Source organism: Oryctolagus cuniculus, chromosome 17 (assembly GCF_051225735.1).
Source record: "Oryctolagus cuniculus isolate XC-2025 breed Fujian yellow rabbit chromosome 17, ASM5122573v1, whole genome shotgun sequence".
NCBI lineage: Eukaryota > Metazoa > Chordata > Mammalia > Lagomorpha > Leporidae > Oryctolagus > Oryctolagus cuniculus.
Genome location: NC_142883.1, coordinates 2,799,392 through 2,812,896, shown reverse-complemented (window position 1 = coordinate 2,812,896; position 13,505 = coordinate 2,799,392). Strand labels below are relative to the sequence as shown.

At 62.5% G+C, this 13,505-nt stretch overlaps 1 protein-coding gene across 6 annotated transcripts in view; it reads right to left on the bottom strand.

The window, feature by feature from the left end:
• Positions 1-576: 576 nt before the first annotated feature.
• The window catches only part of TIMP2 (TIMP metallopeptidase inhibitor 2), a 41,687-nt gene continuing 28,758 nt past the window's right edge, over positions 577-13,505 (bottom strand). For 3 of the 6 annotated variants that reach the window (XM_070060215.2, XM_089317676.1, XM_051829929.3), the window contains 4 exons: positions 11,477-11,577; positions 10,327-10,435; positions 4,574-4,698; positions 577-3,227 (listed from right to left, as the gene is read on the bottom strand). In XM_070060215.2, the coding sequence (XP_069916316.1) occupies positions 3,030-3,227; positions 4,574-4,698; positions 10,327-10,435; positions 11,477-11,577 (533 nt within the window). In that variant the 3' untranslated portion in view covers positions 577-3,029. Of the gene's footprint in view, positions 3,228-4,573; positions 4,699-10,326; positions 10,436-11,476; positions 11,578-11,797; positions 12,054-12,728; positions 12,910-13,505 lie in introns of those variants that run through there. The other 3 variants (XM_089317677.1, XM_089317678.1, XM_089317679.1) reach the window with 3 other exon arrangements.

The following is a 13,505-nucleotide window of genomic DNA, read 5'->3' as shown; positions in this document are numbered from 1 at the left end:
CCACCTGCTGGTTCACTCGCAAACGCCTGCAGGAGCCAGGGCTGGGCCAGGCTGAAGCCAGGAGCCAGCAGCTCCATCCAGATCTCCCCCACAGGTGGCAGGGACCCACGCACTTGGGCTGCCCCACTTCCGATCCAGCTCCCTGCTGTGGCCTGGGAAAGCAGTACAAGATGGCCCAGGTCCTTGGGCCCCTGCACCCACGTGGGACACCTGGGAGAAGCTCCTGGCTCCTGGCTTTGGATCGGCACAGTGCCAGCCATTGTAGTCATTTGGGGAGTGAACCAGTGGATGGAAGACCTCTCTCTCTCTCTCTCTCTCTTTCTCCCCCCCCCCCGCCTCTCTGTAACTCTGCCTTTCAAATAAATAAATCTTTGAAATCACACTGTCAGCCCTGTCTCTGCTGTCCCCCCACGGCCCCCCACCCCCCAGAGAGCACCCAGACTCCTGTCTGTCTTGGGGACAAAGCAAGATCTGTCTCTTCCCGGCTGGGGGGGGAGCTTTGCTGCTGCTCAGCCCCAGTCCGAGGCTGCCAAGCGGCAGTGGCGCCCGGGACACAGCCACACAGGAGAGCCGGTCTCTTTGATAACACTGTTTATTGTCCATTGACCGAGCGATCACTCAAGAATGATACAAAGCGTCAGAGACATGCGCAGTTGCTTGTGGACCCTCAACGACTCTCACACGCGTTCCCGGCACAGACTTCGTGTTCCAGCATCAGCACATTGCTCCCCGACAAAGAAAACCCCAACACAAACAAAATCAACAAAGCTTTAAATTACGGCAGCAAGTCCGATAGCTCTTAATACTTATCAAGCGGAGATCTGAACGTACTACAATGTAAACTTCGTTTTCAATATTTTCGAGTTGTTCGCATGATGAAAAGAACAGAGGGAGGACAGAGTAGTGCTCAGACTATAACATAAATTAAACAATGCCAAATGGAGATACACAACAGGGCAGCCATCCACCGCGACCGGATCCGCGCGAACTCGGGGCTGCCACGGGCACGTCGCCTTCTGTGTTTTGTCTGCTCAGCGTGGATACAAGATCGGATAGCGAGGCCATCTTTGAAAGCCAACTTACCCAAAGAGCCTTTACTTTGAAATAATGGAACCAAAGGGGGAATAAGGGGGTGGGGGATGGAGCAGGCAGGGGTGCTCACAGAACAAAGCCAAGGCATGAAGGACCCACCGCCGTAGGCCGGCTCCACGCCACGCCCTCCACTCCGGGTCAAGTGCTTCCTCCAGACAGAAACCTCTTTTCAAAGTGCAAGTCTCACACCTACCAAGGGCAACGGAAACACAGCACGGGAGGGGTTACAGCGATGTCAGGGACAAACCAGAACTCGGCAGAACTCGGCAGAAGCAGGAGCCAATGGTACATATGATATCACCGTACAGGAAGCAAACGGGGCGGGGTGATACTGACGGGAGGGCCCGGCGGTGGTGCCTACACGGGAATCAGGGGCTGGTCCACTGGACATCTCACCGGCTTTACAGAACTGTACAGCATGAACATGCCTCTGGGGGTGGGGGGCTGGTGCCTGGGTGGTCTCACGGTCTGTGCTGACCAGGTCCCGGGTGGGCGCGGGGGCTGCGTGCCCCTCGGGGGCCAGGAGTCTCACGCCGTGGCTCTGGGGTCACTGCAGAACACGACAGGCTTGGGAGACGACGCCCGGGGAGCCGCTGTGCGGGAGGCGCACGCGTGGGCTGCCCGGCTCCGGGCTCACGGTGTGCGTGTACACGTGTGCATGCTGCTTTATGTGCACGCGTGTCCTTGGGACGGTTTCTCTCTACCACACAGGCGGGAGGGCAGAAAGAGATGACCTTTGTCTCACCGAGCAAGCCTGCCTGCCTCCCCCCATCCTGGGAACCGGAAGACCAGTTTGCAGGGAACAAGTGAGCTCCCGTGAGGTTCTGAGACTGGGTCATCCTTGTGCTACAAGAAACAGAAGCATGGGTGGCACTCTTGTAAGGGGTTCACGCATGATCTGAAACTTCGTCTTTACAAAAATAAGATGTCTTCTCCACCAGGCCACGGCGTCCTGGGGGCGTGGAAGGAAGGGGCAGGGTGTCCCGAGGGCTTCCCTCCCCAGGCGGGACCTCGTCCACCTGCAGACGCCTGTTTTACGCGCCCTGCGGCACCCAGCGAAACCGGCTTCTTACGTCCTCGGGACCGGCAAACCCGGAGCAGAGTCGGTCGCTGGCGCCAGCCACACACAACCCCAGGGAAAGCAAAGCCCTGCGGCTCAACCAGGCCGCCTGGCTGGAATGGGAAGGGGAAGCGCCCAGGACACCTGCCCCCAGACGGCCGCCCCGGCACAGGGGCTGGGGAGTGCAGGCGGGGTGGGGGAGGGGAGGGGCCCAATGATTTGGCTGAAGCTGGAAGTGGCTCAGAGAGGGCTCCTGCTCCCACGTCTGTACACAGCCCCAGAGGGAGGCTCCCAGGACTCTGCGAATTCATGGGCTCAACCGGGGCTCCAGGGCCGCCCCTGGACGTGCGGCAGTCACAGGCGCAGGGGGTCCGAGGCAGACACTGGGGCTACCAGGGGCAGGGTGGGGGGCTTGCTGGGGGCAGGGAGTGCCACCCTGGTCAGAGGGGTGGTCGCTGCAGAAGACAAGGGACACGCCCCTCCTGAGACGAGAGGGACCCGGTAGGCCTGCTACCAGTCTCGCAACGACCCTCAGAAGTTGCCACAACGCGCGTGTTTCCAGGCTCTGCCCACGCCAGGCCAGGGAGACCCCCTCAGCGCCGCCTGCTTGGCGTTGGTGATGGTGCCAGGTGGGGCCTGGGCGGGAAGTCCGTGTGTCCCGCCCCTGCCCGCGACCTGGGCTGGCAGAGGGAGCCCGCCTCTGCCCCCAGACCCACAGCCACGCTGGAGAGGGACGGGGGCGGGGGCAGAAGCACACGGATTTGAACCCACTTGGATGACAGTTTTATTCATGCTGTTTCCAGAAAGGGATACCAGAGCCGGACCAGGCTAAACCCTCGCAGGCTTCTCCTTCGGCCACAGGGCTGCCGGCGGCGGCTTACGGGTCCTCGATGTCCAGAAACTCCTGCTTGGGGGGCGCCGCGCCGCGGTACCACGCGCAGGAGCCGTCGCTCCTCTTGATGCAGGCGAAGAACTTGGCCTGGTGCCCGTTGATGTTCTTCTCCGTGACCCAGTCCATCCAGAGGCACTCGTCCGGAGAGGAGATGTAGCACGGGATCATGGGGCAGCGCGAGATCTGGGGGCACAGCAGGCAGCCTCAGGCCGGGCCCAGGCCGCTCGGGGCGAACCCAGGCCCAGAGGCGCCCGGGGCCACCTTCTCCAAACCGTGGCCAGTGGAGGTCTGGGGGGAGCCTGTGCACCCACCCGCCTGCCCGCGGACCCCGTGCACCTCCCGCGGATGCAGGTGCGACCTCTGCTCTGAGCACAGCCCACCCTCTCGGGAGCCATAACAACAGGAGGTCTGGAACCTACCGGAGACAGATTTTTTAAGAATTTTTTTTTCAGATTAATGTAGTTATTTGAAAGGCAGAATGATAGATAGATGATAGGTAGGAAGGTAGATGAGAGAGAGAGGGAGAGAATCTCCTACCCACTGGTTCACTCCCCAGAGGCCCACAACGGCTGGATTGGGCCAGGTAGAGCCAGCAGCCGGGACTCCTTCTGGGTCTCCCACACGGGTGGGAGGGGCTCAAGCACCCAAGCCACCGCCTGCTGCTTCCTGGGTGTATTCGCAGCAAGTGGAGGCGGAACCCGACCCCAGGCACGGAGCTGTGGGGGGTGGGCACCCCAGATGGCAGTTTAACCCTGCTGTGCCTCCCTGCCCCCCCGCAGACAAATGTGAACCCGATACAAAGCCCCCAGCCCCGCTCTCAAGCCGGGGCCCTGAGCTGATGGGCAGCTGGTATTTTACCAAAGGAACCGAGGCAGCCAGGGGCACCACGTTCAGGGTCATGTAGAGAGAAAGGAAGGGCCGCTCTGGACGCACTAAGGGCTGGGCTGGCACCAGCGGGGAAAGACGGAGGCCCCACGGCGGCTCCGGCCACCCAATCCTGCCCTGGCCCGGCGTCTCCTGGTGCCAGACTCTCATCTGGCGACACCAGGGTCCCTGGGGCTCGGCAGTGCGTCCTGTGCCAGGGCGGTGGGGGCTGCAGCGGCCCCAGCTGCACATCTCACCTTCCCTGACCACACCTAAGGGTCAGCGCTGCCACAGGCGCCCTGGGCTGACTTACGTGCACCCATGCTTGGAAACTTCTAGAATGTTGGGGAAAGTACAACGCGTGAGGCACTCACGCGGCACACAAGTGTCTGCACTTGGACATTTGTAGAAAAACTCAAGACCAGTCCCCCCACCTCCCGAGTGCCCCTCCCCAGAAGGCTTCTAGAAACTTCTAGACGCTCTGGGCTGCTTGGCCAGACTTGAACGCTCGCCACCCAGGCCCCAGCTTCCCTGTGTCCCTTGGTAGAGGTGCACTGGGGGCAGTCGGCACTGGGCCCAAAGGCTCCGCTCCGTTAGCTGGCGAGCAGGCCACGCCTTCCGAGGCCCCGCTGGCAGGGCGGGAGGGCCGGCACGGCGTCACTCACCTTGCACTCGCAGCCCATCTGGTACCTGTGGTTCAGGCTCTTCTTCTGCGTGCTGCTCAGGGAGTCCCAGGGCACGATGAAGTCACAGAGCGTGATGTGCATCCTGCCGTCGCCCTCGGCCTTCCCTGCACAGAGAGGGGCACGGCTCAGGGCGACCCACGAGACCCACTCCTGCCCGGGCGTGGGGCTCAGTTCTCGCAAGCCCTGTGGATGGGCTATTCTTTTTTCCAAAATGATGAATATTTATTTAATTGAAAGGCAACAGTAACACAGAGACAGAGAGAGAGAGAGAGAGAGAGAGACAGAGAGAGAATCTTCCATCCACTGGTTCATTCACTCTTCAAATGCACACAACAGCTAAGACTGGGCCAGGCTGGAGCCAGGAGCTGGGAGCCAGGAGCTCCATCCAGGTCTCCCATGCAGGTACAGGGGCCCGAGCCCCTGGGCCATGTTCCGTTGCTCTCCGGGCCATAGCAGGGAGCTGGATCAGAAGTGGAGCAGCCGGGACTCGAATTTGCGCCCACATGGGATGCCGGCCCTGCAGGCGGTGGCTTTGCCTGCTGCGCCACAGCACCGGCCCCAGGACCTCCTCCTTCATCATGGCTCCTCCCATCCCTGACCACCAGCCCCACCCCGGCCCGCCCTGCCCATTCCCGACTCCGGACCAGCATCCACGCCTCCTGGGCCGTTTGCTGGCTTTCTGAGGCATCGTCTTGCTCCCCAGAGATCACAGGCACGAAGCGTAGAGGTGGGGCCCAGATGCTTCTGTACCCACAGCTCCTCGCGTCAGCGGCTGCTCAGTGAAACCTGACTGATGGCGTGGAGGGGCGCCTGCGCCAGCGATCGCTTCCCGTCTCCCTTTCCCTGCTGCTTCTCTTGGGCCTTTCACCACCAACGCCAGGAAGCCGCTTCCTGCCACCCACGTGGGAGACCCGGATGGAGCTCCAGGCCCAGCCCCGGCTGTCGGGGACATTTGGAGAGTGAACCAGCAGATGTCTCTCCATCCCACCTCATCTCTCTGTAATTGTGCCTTCCAAAGAAATAAAATAAGCCTCTCTTTATTTGTATGTATCTCATAATAAAACAAGTCCTAAAGCAATAAAGAAGATGGCCTTTCGGGTAACAGACTCCGTCGCACACACAGGATATGGGCATCTGTTGTAACATTCTGCTTCTGTCTGTCCTGGATACAGAAAAACAAGGATCAATTAGAATGTGTAACCGGGGGTTGTCTGTTTATTCTTCCTTTGAGAGGAGAGGACTGTAGCAGGAAATTACAGGGCCTGGCCTGTGGCCGTTCCTGGACACGCGTCCCACTGTGCCCGAGTCAGCAGCCCGTGGGGAGGGGCCACGCGGGCTCGCCGGGTCTCCCGCCCTGGGATTTCTGGCTCGCCCCTGGCTACCGGGCCCCATGCCGACTCCAGGTGCTGGGCCTCAGGAAATAAAGCCCAGACTGGACCCCGTTCACTGGACCGCGCCTGGGAGAGAAGCCAGACCAGAGCAGTGCCGAGGGCGAGGGGCTCCGGAGTGGGGAGTGAGGCCCTGCACCCCCACTGCCCACGGAGACGCAGAACCGCTGGCCTCGGGAGGAGAGACCAGAAAGGTCTGCACAGAGACAGGGCAGGCTGCGGAACACGGCCCCACTCAGGGGGCGCGAGACCCTCCCTGCGGCACCCCCAGCTCGCTCCCCTGAGCCTGCAGGTGCACCCTCTCCCACGCGGGGCTCAGCCACACGCACCCATCACCACCACCTCTAGCGGAAGTACTGGAATTCTCCGCCACCCCCGAGGAGGCCTCGACCACGGTGCCCAGACCCCAGGGAGTCCCCGCTTCCACGCCCTCCACAACCCCAGCAGCACACACTCCCGCCGCTGCGCCCAGTACGCACAGACAGGCAGACAGGCAAAGCCACTTGGCCAAGGACACCGGCTGGCCAGGCGCCAGAACCTGGGACCGGAGCAGGCGTCCCAGAGCCTCCGTTTCCATTACACGGACTTGTTCTCGACAAGACACCATGACCACTTGACACGGAGTGAGTGCCACATCGCCAAAGGTCCCCGACGGCTCCTGGGAACACTACGTAGCAGAAGTGCTGAGCTAATGTTAACAGCAGCGAACACACGCAGAATTCAGCCGACCACCACATTCAAAACAAAAAACCATCTGCACCGGAGCTGGTGCCGGGCTCAGCAGTCCCACGTGAGCTCCAGCTGGAGTCTCGCCTGCTGCATTTCCAATCCGGCTTCCGGCTAAAGCGCCGGGGAAGGCAGGTGCTGACAGCCGCACCACCGGGGGCCCGACACCCACAGACCCAGGCCACTTCCTGGGTGAGCCTTAAAGACCTGGTGCTGAGGGAAGCAGGCCCTGGCACAGGACTCGCGCTGTGGGTACTACGGATCCGAGCTCCAGGACCAGTCAGTCTTGGGGACCCAAAGCAGCGTAGGAGCGGGGAGGGGGACAGAGCAGTGCTGGATTTTTGGTTGACAGGGATGATGAAAATTCTGGAAACAGTGACAGTCACACAGCACTGAGCACGAGCTATTATTACTGTAGTGTTTACTTATTCTGGGCCGGCGTCGTGGCCTAACGGGTTAACCTGCAGCGCCGGCATTCCACACGGGCGCTGGTGTGAGTCCCGGCTGCTCCACTTCCCATCCAGCTCTCTGCTGTGGCCTGGGAAAGCAGCGGAAGATGGCTGAGTGCTTGGGCCCCTGCACCCGCGTGGGAGACCCAGAAGAAGCTCCTGGCTCCTGGCTTCGGCCTGGCCCAGCCTCAGCTGGTAAAGCATTTGGGGAGTGAAGCGGAGGATGGAAGATTTCTCTGTATCTCTGCCTTACAATAAAAAAATAAATATTTCTAAAAAGATTTATGTATTTGAAAGGCAGAGTTAGAGAGACACAGAGGGAGGGACAGCTCTTCCATCCCCTGGTTCTCTCCCCGAAGGGCCACAACGGCTGGTGGGCCAGGCCGCACCAGGAGTCTCCCCTGGGTCTCCCACCACTCTCCACGTGCATCAGCAGGGAGCTGGATGGGAAGTGGGGCAGCCGGGACTGGAACCGGCACTCACGCGGGAGCCGGCGGTGGTTAACCGCTGGGCCCAGAGTTGCGAGTTTCCAAGGTTACAGCGGCCAACTTCACGTTGTCTATCTTCTACTGCAGCTTCCTCGGGAGCGGGCCACGCGCCCTTTATCGATCCCATGGGACTAAAGCGCTCGGCTTGCTCTGGGTGTTGAGTGCGAAGGCGGCTTTGGTGCCAGGTACGCAGTCGCCGTGACAGCATTTTCAGACGTCTGGCACGTCGGCTGTACGTGGGACCAGAATGTGGGCGGTCCCAGCTTTCAGCCAGCTGAGACTGTCTCCTCGCTCAGGTGGGGACAGCGACAGACCCTTGTGTGGCAACATCGCTGCACACACGCTAGGGACGACCTCAAAGAGCTGGGAGAAAAAAACGAACCCAGGGGCTGGCGCTGTGGCGCAGCGGGTAAAGCCACCGCCTGTGGTGCCAGCATCCCATAGGAGCGCCGGTTCGAGTCCCAGCTGCTCCACTTCCGATCCAGCTCTCTGCTGTGGCCTGGGAAAGCAGTGGAGGATGGCCCAGGTCCTTGGGCCCTGCACCCACGTGGGAGACCTGGAGGAGGCTCCCGGCTCCTGGCTTTGGATAAGCACAGCTCCGACCATTGCGGCCATCTGGGGAGTGAACCAGCAGATGGAAGACCTCTCTCTCTGTCTCTCTGTCTCTCTCTCTCTCCCTCTCTGCCTCTCTTTCTCTCTCTGTGTAACTATGACTTTAAAATAAATAAGTAAATCTTAAAAAGAAAAAAAAACTAATCCAGAGATGCGTCTGCCGTGGTGGAAAAGTCCACACGGCTTTTCCTTAGCCTGCGTTGTCCACGAACTCGGGGAGGGAGGCCTCTCACGTTTCGCTCGTTCAAAAACCTTCGATAGCAAACACGAGGGGCTGAGCACCCGTGTGACAGAGAACATAGCCAGGCCTCTCCCCGTACGGTTCTAGAACATTCCACGCGGACAGAGCGCGCTCCGTGTTAGCGGCCTCTCCCACTACTGCGTCAGCAGGCAAAACAGAGGCGGCACGGGCCCCCGGGGAGGTGGAGCGGACGCGGCTGCGGCTTGAGCCACACACCACGGGGGCGCTCGGGCCAGGGCTGCTGACTGCTGGGCCTCGCTCAGCTCCTGGGTGGTCCTGCCCGGGCGCCAGCCCCGCAGGGCCTGGGCTGACCAGCGGCAGCAGCTCTGGAAGGCCGCTCCTCCTATGCTCTGTGCAGACGCTGCCCCCGCCCCGGCTTCACGCTGGACTGCGGATGCGCAGGCCCCGAGCTGGGCCTTCCCGAGCTCCCCAGGGAACTGAGTGGGCACTGGGTCAGAAGCAGGGTCCTGAGAATTCCGAAGCCTGCACCGAAGGAGCCCGGCCCCGCTGCTGCCCACGCCTGCGGCTGCCGCACCAGAGCTGAGCCCGCAGGCCGCCCCGCCCGCCCGGCCGGGGCAGGAGCTCCAGTTTGCAGCACCGGCCGAAGTCAGCCACAGAAATGCTCCCGCCACAGCCGGCTTCAACTTGGCACCGCCAGCTCGCCAAACTGCAAACTGGGTGCTCGGCTCCCGATAGCCGTGCCAGCAGCTCTCGATGTTCGCCCGGGGCCACAGCAGGCGACTGCACCTCAGTTTTCCTCATTTGTGAAATGGGCACCTACAAGCGCCTTTGTCCCGAGGAGTCGCGAGGACAGAATCGCCAAGAGTTTGGGTCAAACCTGCACCACTGCAGTGCCCGGGGAAGGACGTGCCTGAGGGCCTGGTGTAGGAGTCAGCCGCGGATGTCCCAGGCCACCGGACTGCCCAGGGGCCACCTGTTCCCGGCCCCTCTCTTTGAGAGAAGCGCCTGCAGCTCTGCAGTTCGACCAGAGGCCCCTAGAGGGCAGTGTGGAGAGACAGGGACTTCACCAGGTTGTCCTGGGGCCGGGACAAGAGGACTTGGAAGCTGCTGGACTGTTAGGGCCATGGGTTCCCTGCACCACGGAGGTGTGGCCACTTCTCCCTCTTCTCCGGATCCTACTTTCTGCTCAGTACAGCAGCAGACGCCATGGGTTTTAAAGGTTAGCAAAGGCAGCCAAGCATTCAAAAGGAGATACCACGCAGCCACACAGCCGTGTGCACACCACCAGACCCCGTCCTCGCCCTGGCGCCCCCAGATCCCCGCACCCTGGGGCGTCCGGCCCCCTGCCCCTCTCTCCCTGTGATCGTATTTTCCTCTGTGAAAGAACAATAGGACCCGGAGCCGGTCTGGCAGCTCCCCGAGTGGCTACAGCCGCAGTCTGAGGGCCCTGCAGTTCCACTCCTGGGATCCACTTGAGAAACGGGAAATCGCGGCCGTGCGAAGTGCGTGTGCAGACTTCTGCTGCGGCAAGAGCCACACGCCCCACCCGCCACCAAACAGACGCCAGACGCAGTCCAGGGCAACGGGCATGGTCTCCCCCACCCCCGACACGCCCAAGAGGTCCGCGCCTGTGTGCTCCCAGCATCCCACACTGGCCTCCCTTCTAAGGACCGCCCACCTCTCTGTGTCCACCAGCCCCAGATCTCCCGTTGGCACGGCTGCCTCGGTCCACGCCACAGTGGCTCCGTGCGCCGGCAGGGAGGAGCACCCTCGCAGGGGGTGAAACCCCCCCCCCGGAGTTCTCATCTAGAGGGCCGGGGCCTGACGCTCCGGGCGGGCTCTGGCGGGGGCCCCCACGCGTACCCACCTGCAATGAGATACTCCTTCTTGCCTCCCACGTCCAGGGACACGCCGCACACGGCCGAGGACGGCGCTGTGTAGATGAACTCGATGTCCTTGTCGGGGCCTTTGAACATCTGGAGAGACAAGGGGGAGGTGAGCGGAGCAGCGACTTCCGCTCCCGCCCAGAACCTCCCAGGGCGGCCCGGCCTGCACCCGGGGCACCGCCGGATGCGTGCCAGCCACAGAGCCCGGCGGACGACCCCTGCTCCCGCGGGCGAGGCCAGGGGGTTCTGTGCTCGGCAGGCAGGCCCAGCGCGGTCACCCTCCTCGGACGGCTCGTGTGTCTCCCCGGGATTCTGGCCACCACGGGGGCCCAGACTTTTGCATGGTTCCAGGAATTCCGACAAAGCTGACGGGAACGTGGCCCCCCGGGGAAGGGGGTCTGATTTCCTGACATCCGTTCCGTCCGCAGCCCAGGTGACAAGGGGCTTTTCTGAGCACTCTGGGGGGCGGTGGGGACTTCTGTCTCAGTGAGCAACCCCAAACGGAGCGAGGTCATTCCTGATGTCACGGCAGATCGGGAAGCTACACCCCAGCGACACCAACCAACGACATCAACCAACGACGTCATTCACCAAGAGCACCGGGCGGGCGTTGACGCCTTCGCAACCCCCTGAGGACCCGGGCCCGGCCTGTGCTTCCTGTTTCATAAACAGACTCAGGCAGCCCGACCGGGCGTGAGTAAGCCTTCCATGGACCTCCCCCTCCGAGGCCTTGGTTTCCCACTGCTTTCTGTTTCTGCAGCAGAAGTCAGTCCCGTGGTACAACTGCTATGTATCACCAAGCCGCCCGGAGCCCGGGGGCCAGAGCCCGGGTCCTCCTCTCCCTCCCTCTCAACAGCCGAGCCTCGGGCCCAGGTCACGGCCCCCGTTCTATCTACACTGGCCGCAGCACTCCACCTGGGACTTCAAAAAGTATTAATTTATTTACTTATTTGAAAGGCAGAGCGACAGACAGAGCCCCTCCATCCACTGGTTCACTCCCCAGTTGTCTGCAACAGCCAGGGCCGGGCCAGGCTCAAGCCAGGTACCGGGCCCGCCTGCTCCCAGCACCGGCCCGGCTGCCGCCGTGTGCCAGGGCCCAGGCCGTGCGGTGCGGGCGGGGACGGCGCTCACCTTGATCTGCTTGATCTCATACTGGATCCTCTTGATGGGGTTGCCGTAGATGTCGTTCCCAGAGTCCACCTCCTTCTCGCTGACCGCTTTGGCCCTGATCACTACAAAACAGAAAACACGGAGTGAAGACAGTTCCAGAAAGACCCTCGGGGCTCCAGGGGAGAGCTGCGGGAGGCCAGAGGATCCCAGCCAGGCAGGGCCCGATCCCCCTACAGGCAGGAGCCTTCCGATGGGCGGGACTCAGCCCGGGCGCCCCCAGGCCCAGCGCATCTGCTGATGTCCTGCTGTGTGCTGCAGGCTTTTTAATTCTCTGGCACTCACGGTGATGGCGGCGGGAGCACAGGGACCAACAGGTAAGGGTGCACCCACCCCGGGGCCCATCAGCGAACAGGCTTTGCAGGCTGAGGCCAGAGGGGCCGTCCTCTGGGTGTGGGCTCTTAGCTTGAAAGGTCTGCCCGGCTGCCCGCCCACTCTGTCCTCGAGAGCACCCCCCGGTGGTTCTTCATAGCCACGCGGGTTGTTCCGCGCACGCTGTAAGACGGGAAGTGTACCAGCGCAGCTGCAGCTGGAACAGCCCAGGGACATACGTGGGGGAGGAAGGGCAAATGACCGAAGACGGGGGTGGGGAGGAACGTTCTGGAATGTTCCGGAGCCTGAGGTTGCTGATGCGCTGTGCACGAGGCTTTCTACAGGCAATTAAGCTGGCCCCGTGCCACCCCTGTAACCCGACGGGCGTGGGTCAGTGGCTCACGCCGTCACTTGGACGGGGCCCTGCCTCTCTGTCAGCCTTGTCGGCTGGTGGCACGGCCTGTTTTAATGCCTTTAAAAGCTTTGCCCTGCAAAGTCCCGTGGCCCAGGGTCACTGGCGAGCGTCACACCCGCGTGTGTAAGAGGAAAACAGGGAGCAGGCAGTGCCAAGCGCGAGCAGCCCCTCCCCCTGCCTACCCCCCCAACCCCGGGCTCGGCTCAGGTCTCTCGCACACCCGCTCCTGGGTGCGCCTTCTGCACCCATCCCCCGGACCCCAGCCTCGCCCAGAGCCTCGCCCAGAGCCTGGCCCAGAGCCTGGCCCAGGCCTACGTCCCACTCCGACTCCTGGCGAAGCTGAGTCACCGCCGGCCCAGGCCGCAGGTTCCTGTTTCCCAGCCGCAGCCTGCAAAGCCACGTGTGCCGTGACTGTGCCGCCCGGGGGTCACCCGGGAACAGAGGGCTCTGCCCGTGGGAGCAGGTCCCGCCCCCACTGACCCCTCTCACCTGCTGCCCGCGCTGCCCACTCATGCTCCAGAGGCTTCCAGCTCAGACCCCTTCCTCAGCTGCCCACGCCCTCTGGGACCCGGTGCCACACACCTGCCACAGCTGCCCTGTCCAACACCCCTCCCCGGGTCTGAACACGCCCAGTGTGCACACCCCTGCACGAACGCCACCTCCCTTCCCTGCCTGGAGGCTCCTCCTCCTTGCAGACCCAGCTGAAACGGCCCCTTCTGGGGTAGGAGTCTTCCCGCAGTCATCTCTCGTCCATTCTGCCGTGGGCACCCGTGCACCTGTCTGCGCAGGGCCCTGGGGAGTCCTAACAGGTGGAGGCTACTCTAACCGCAGCACAGTCGGCGCGCGCGAGATGGCCACCAGGTGCAGAAGGCCACACGGGGCAGCCCTGGGCTGGAGGCCCCGCCTAGCGCCTGCCCGATCTACAGACCTCCCTGCAATGCTGCACGGAGAACCAGCAAACGCCAGGGTAACCCTGCCGTAAACTCGCTCTTCCCACAGCCCGGGCAGCAGCCCCAAACAAGCCGCCGGGGCCCCCGAGAGCCACGGAGCCCGAGAGCAGCAATGAGCTGGGAGCTTGCCGCCGGAGTCTGCCTGTCTGGAGGAAACTTCTAGAACTGCTCCTCAGAGGTCCACTCCATTGCACAACGCTTGCCACGTGAGGGCTGTGCCGTAACACACCATCGGCAATCAGAGAACAGCCCCAGGGTCACGCACTGTTCCCCTGCCGAGGCAGTAAAGGCACAGACACTGTGGCACAGCCCGCCA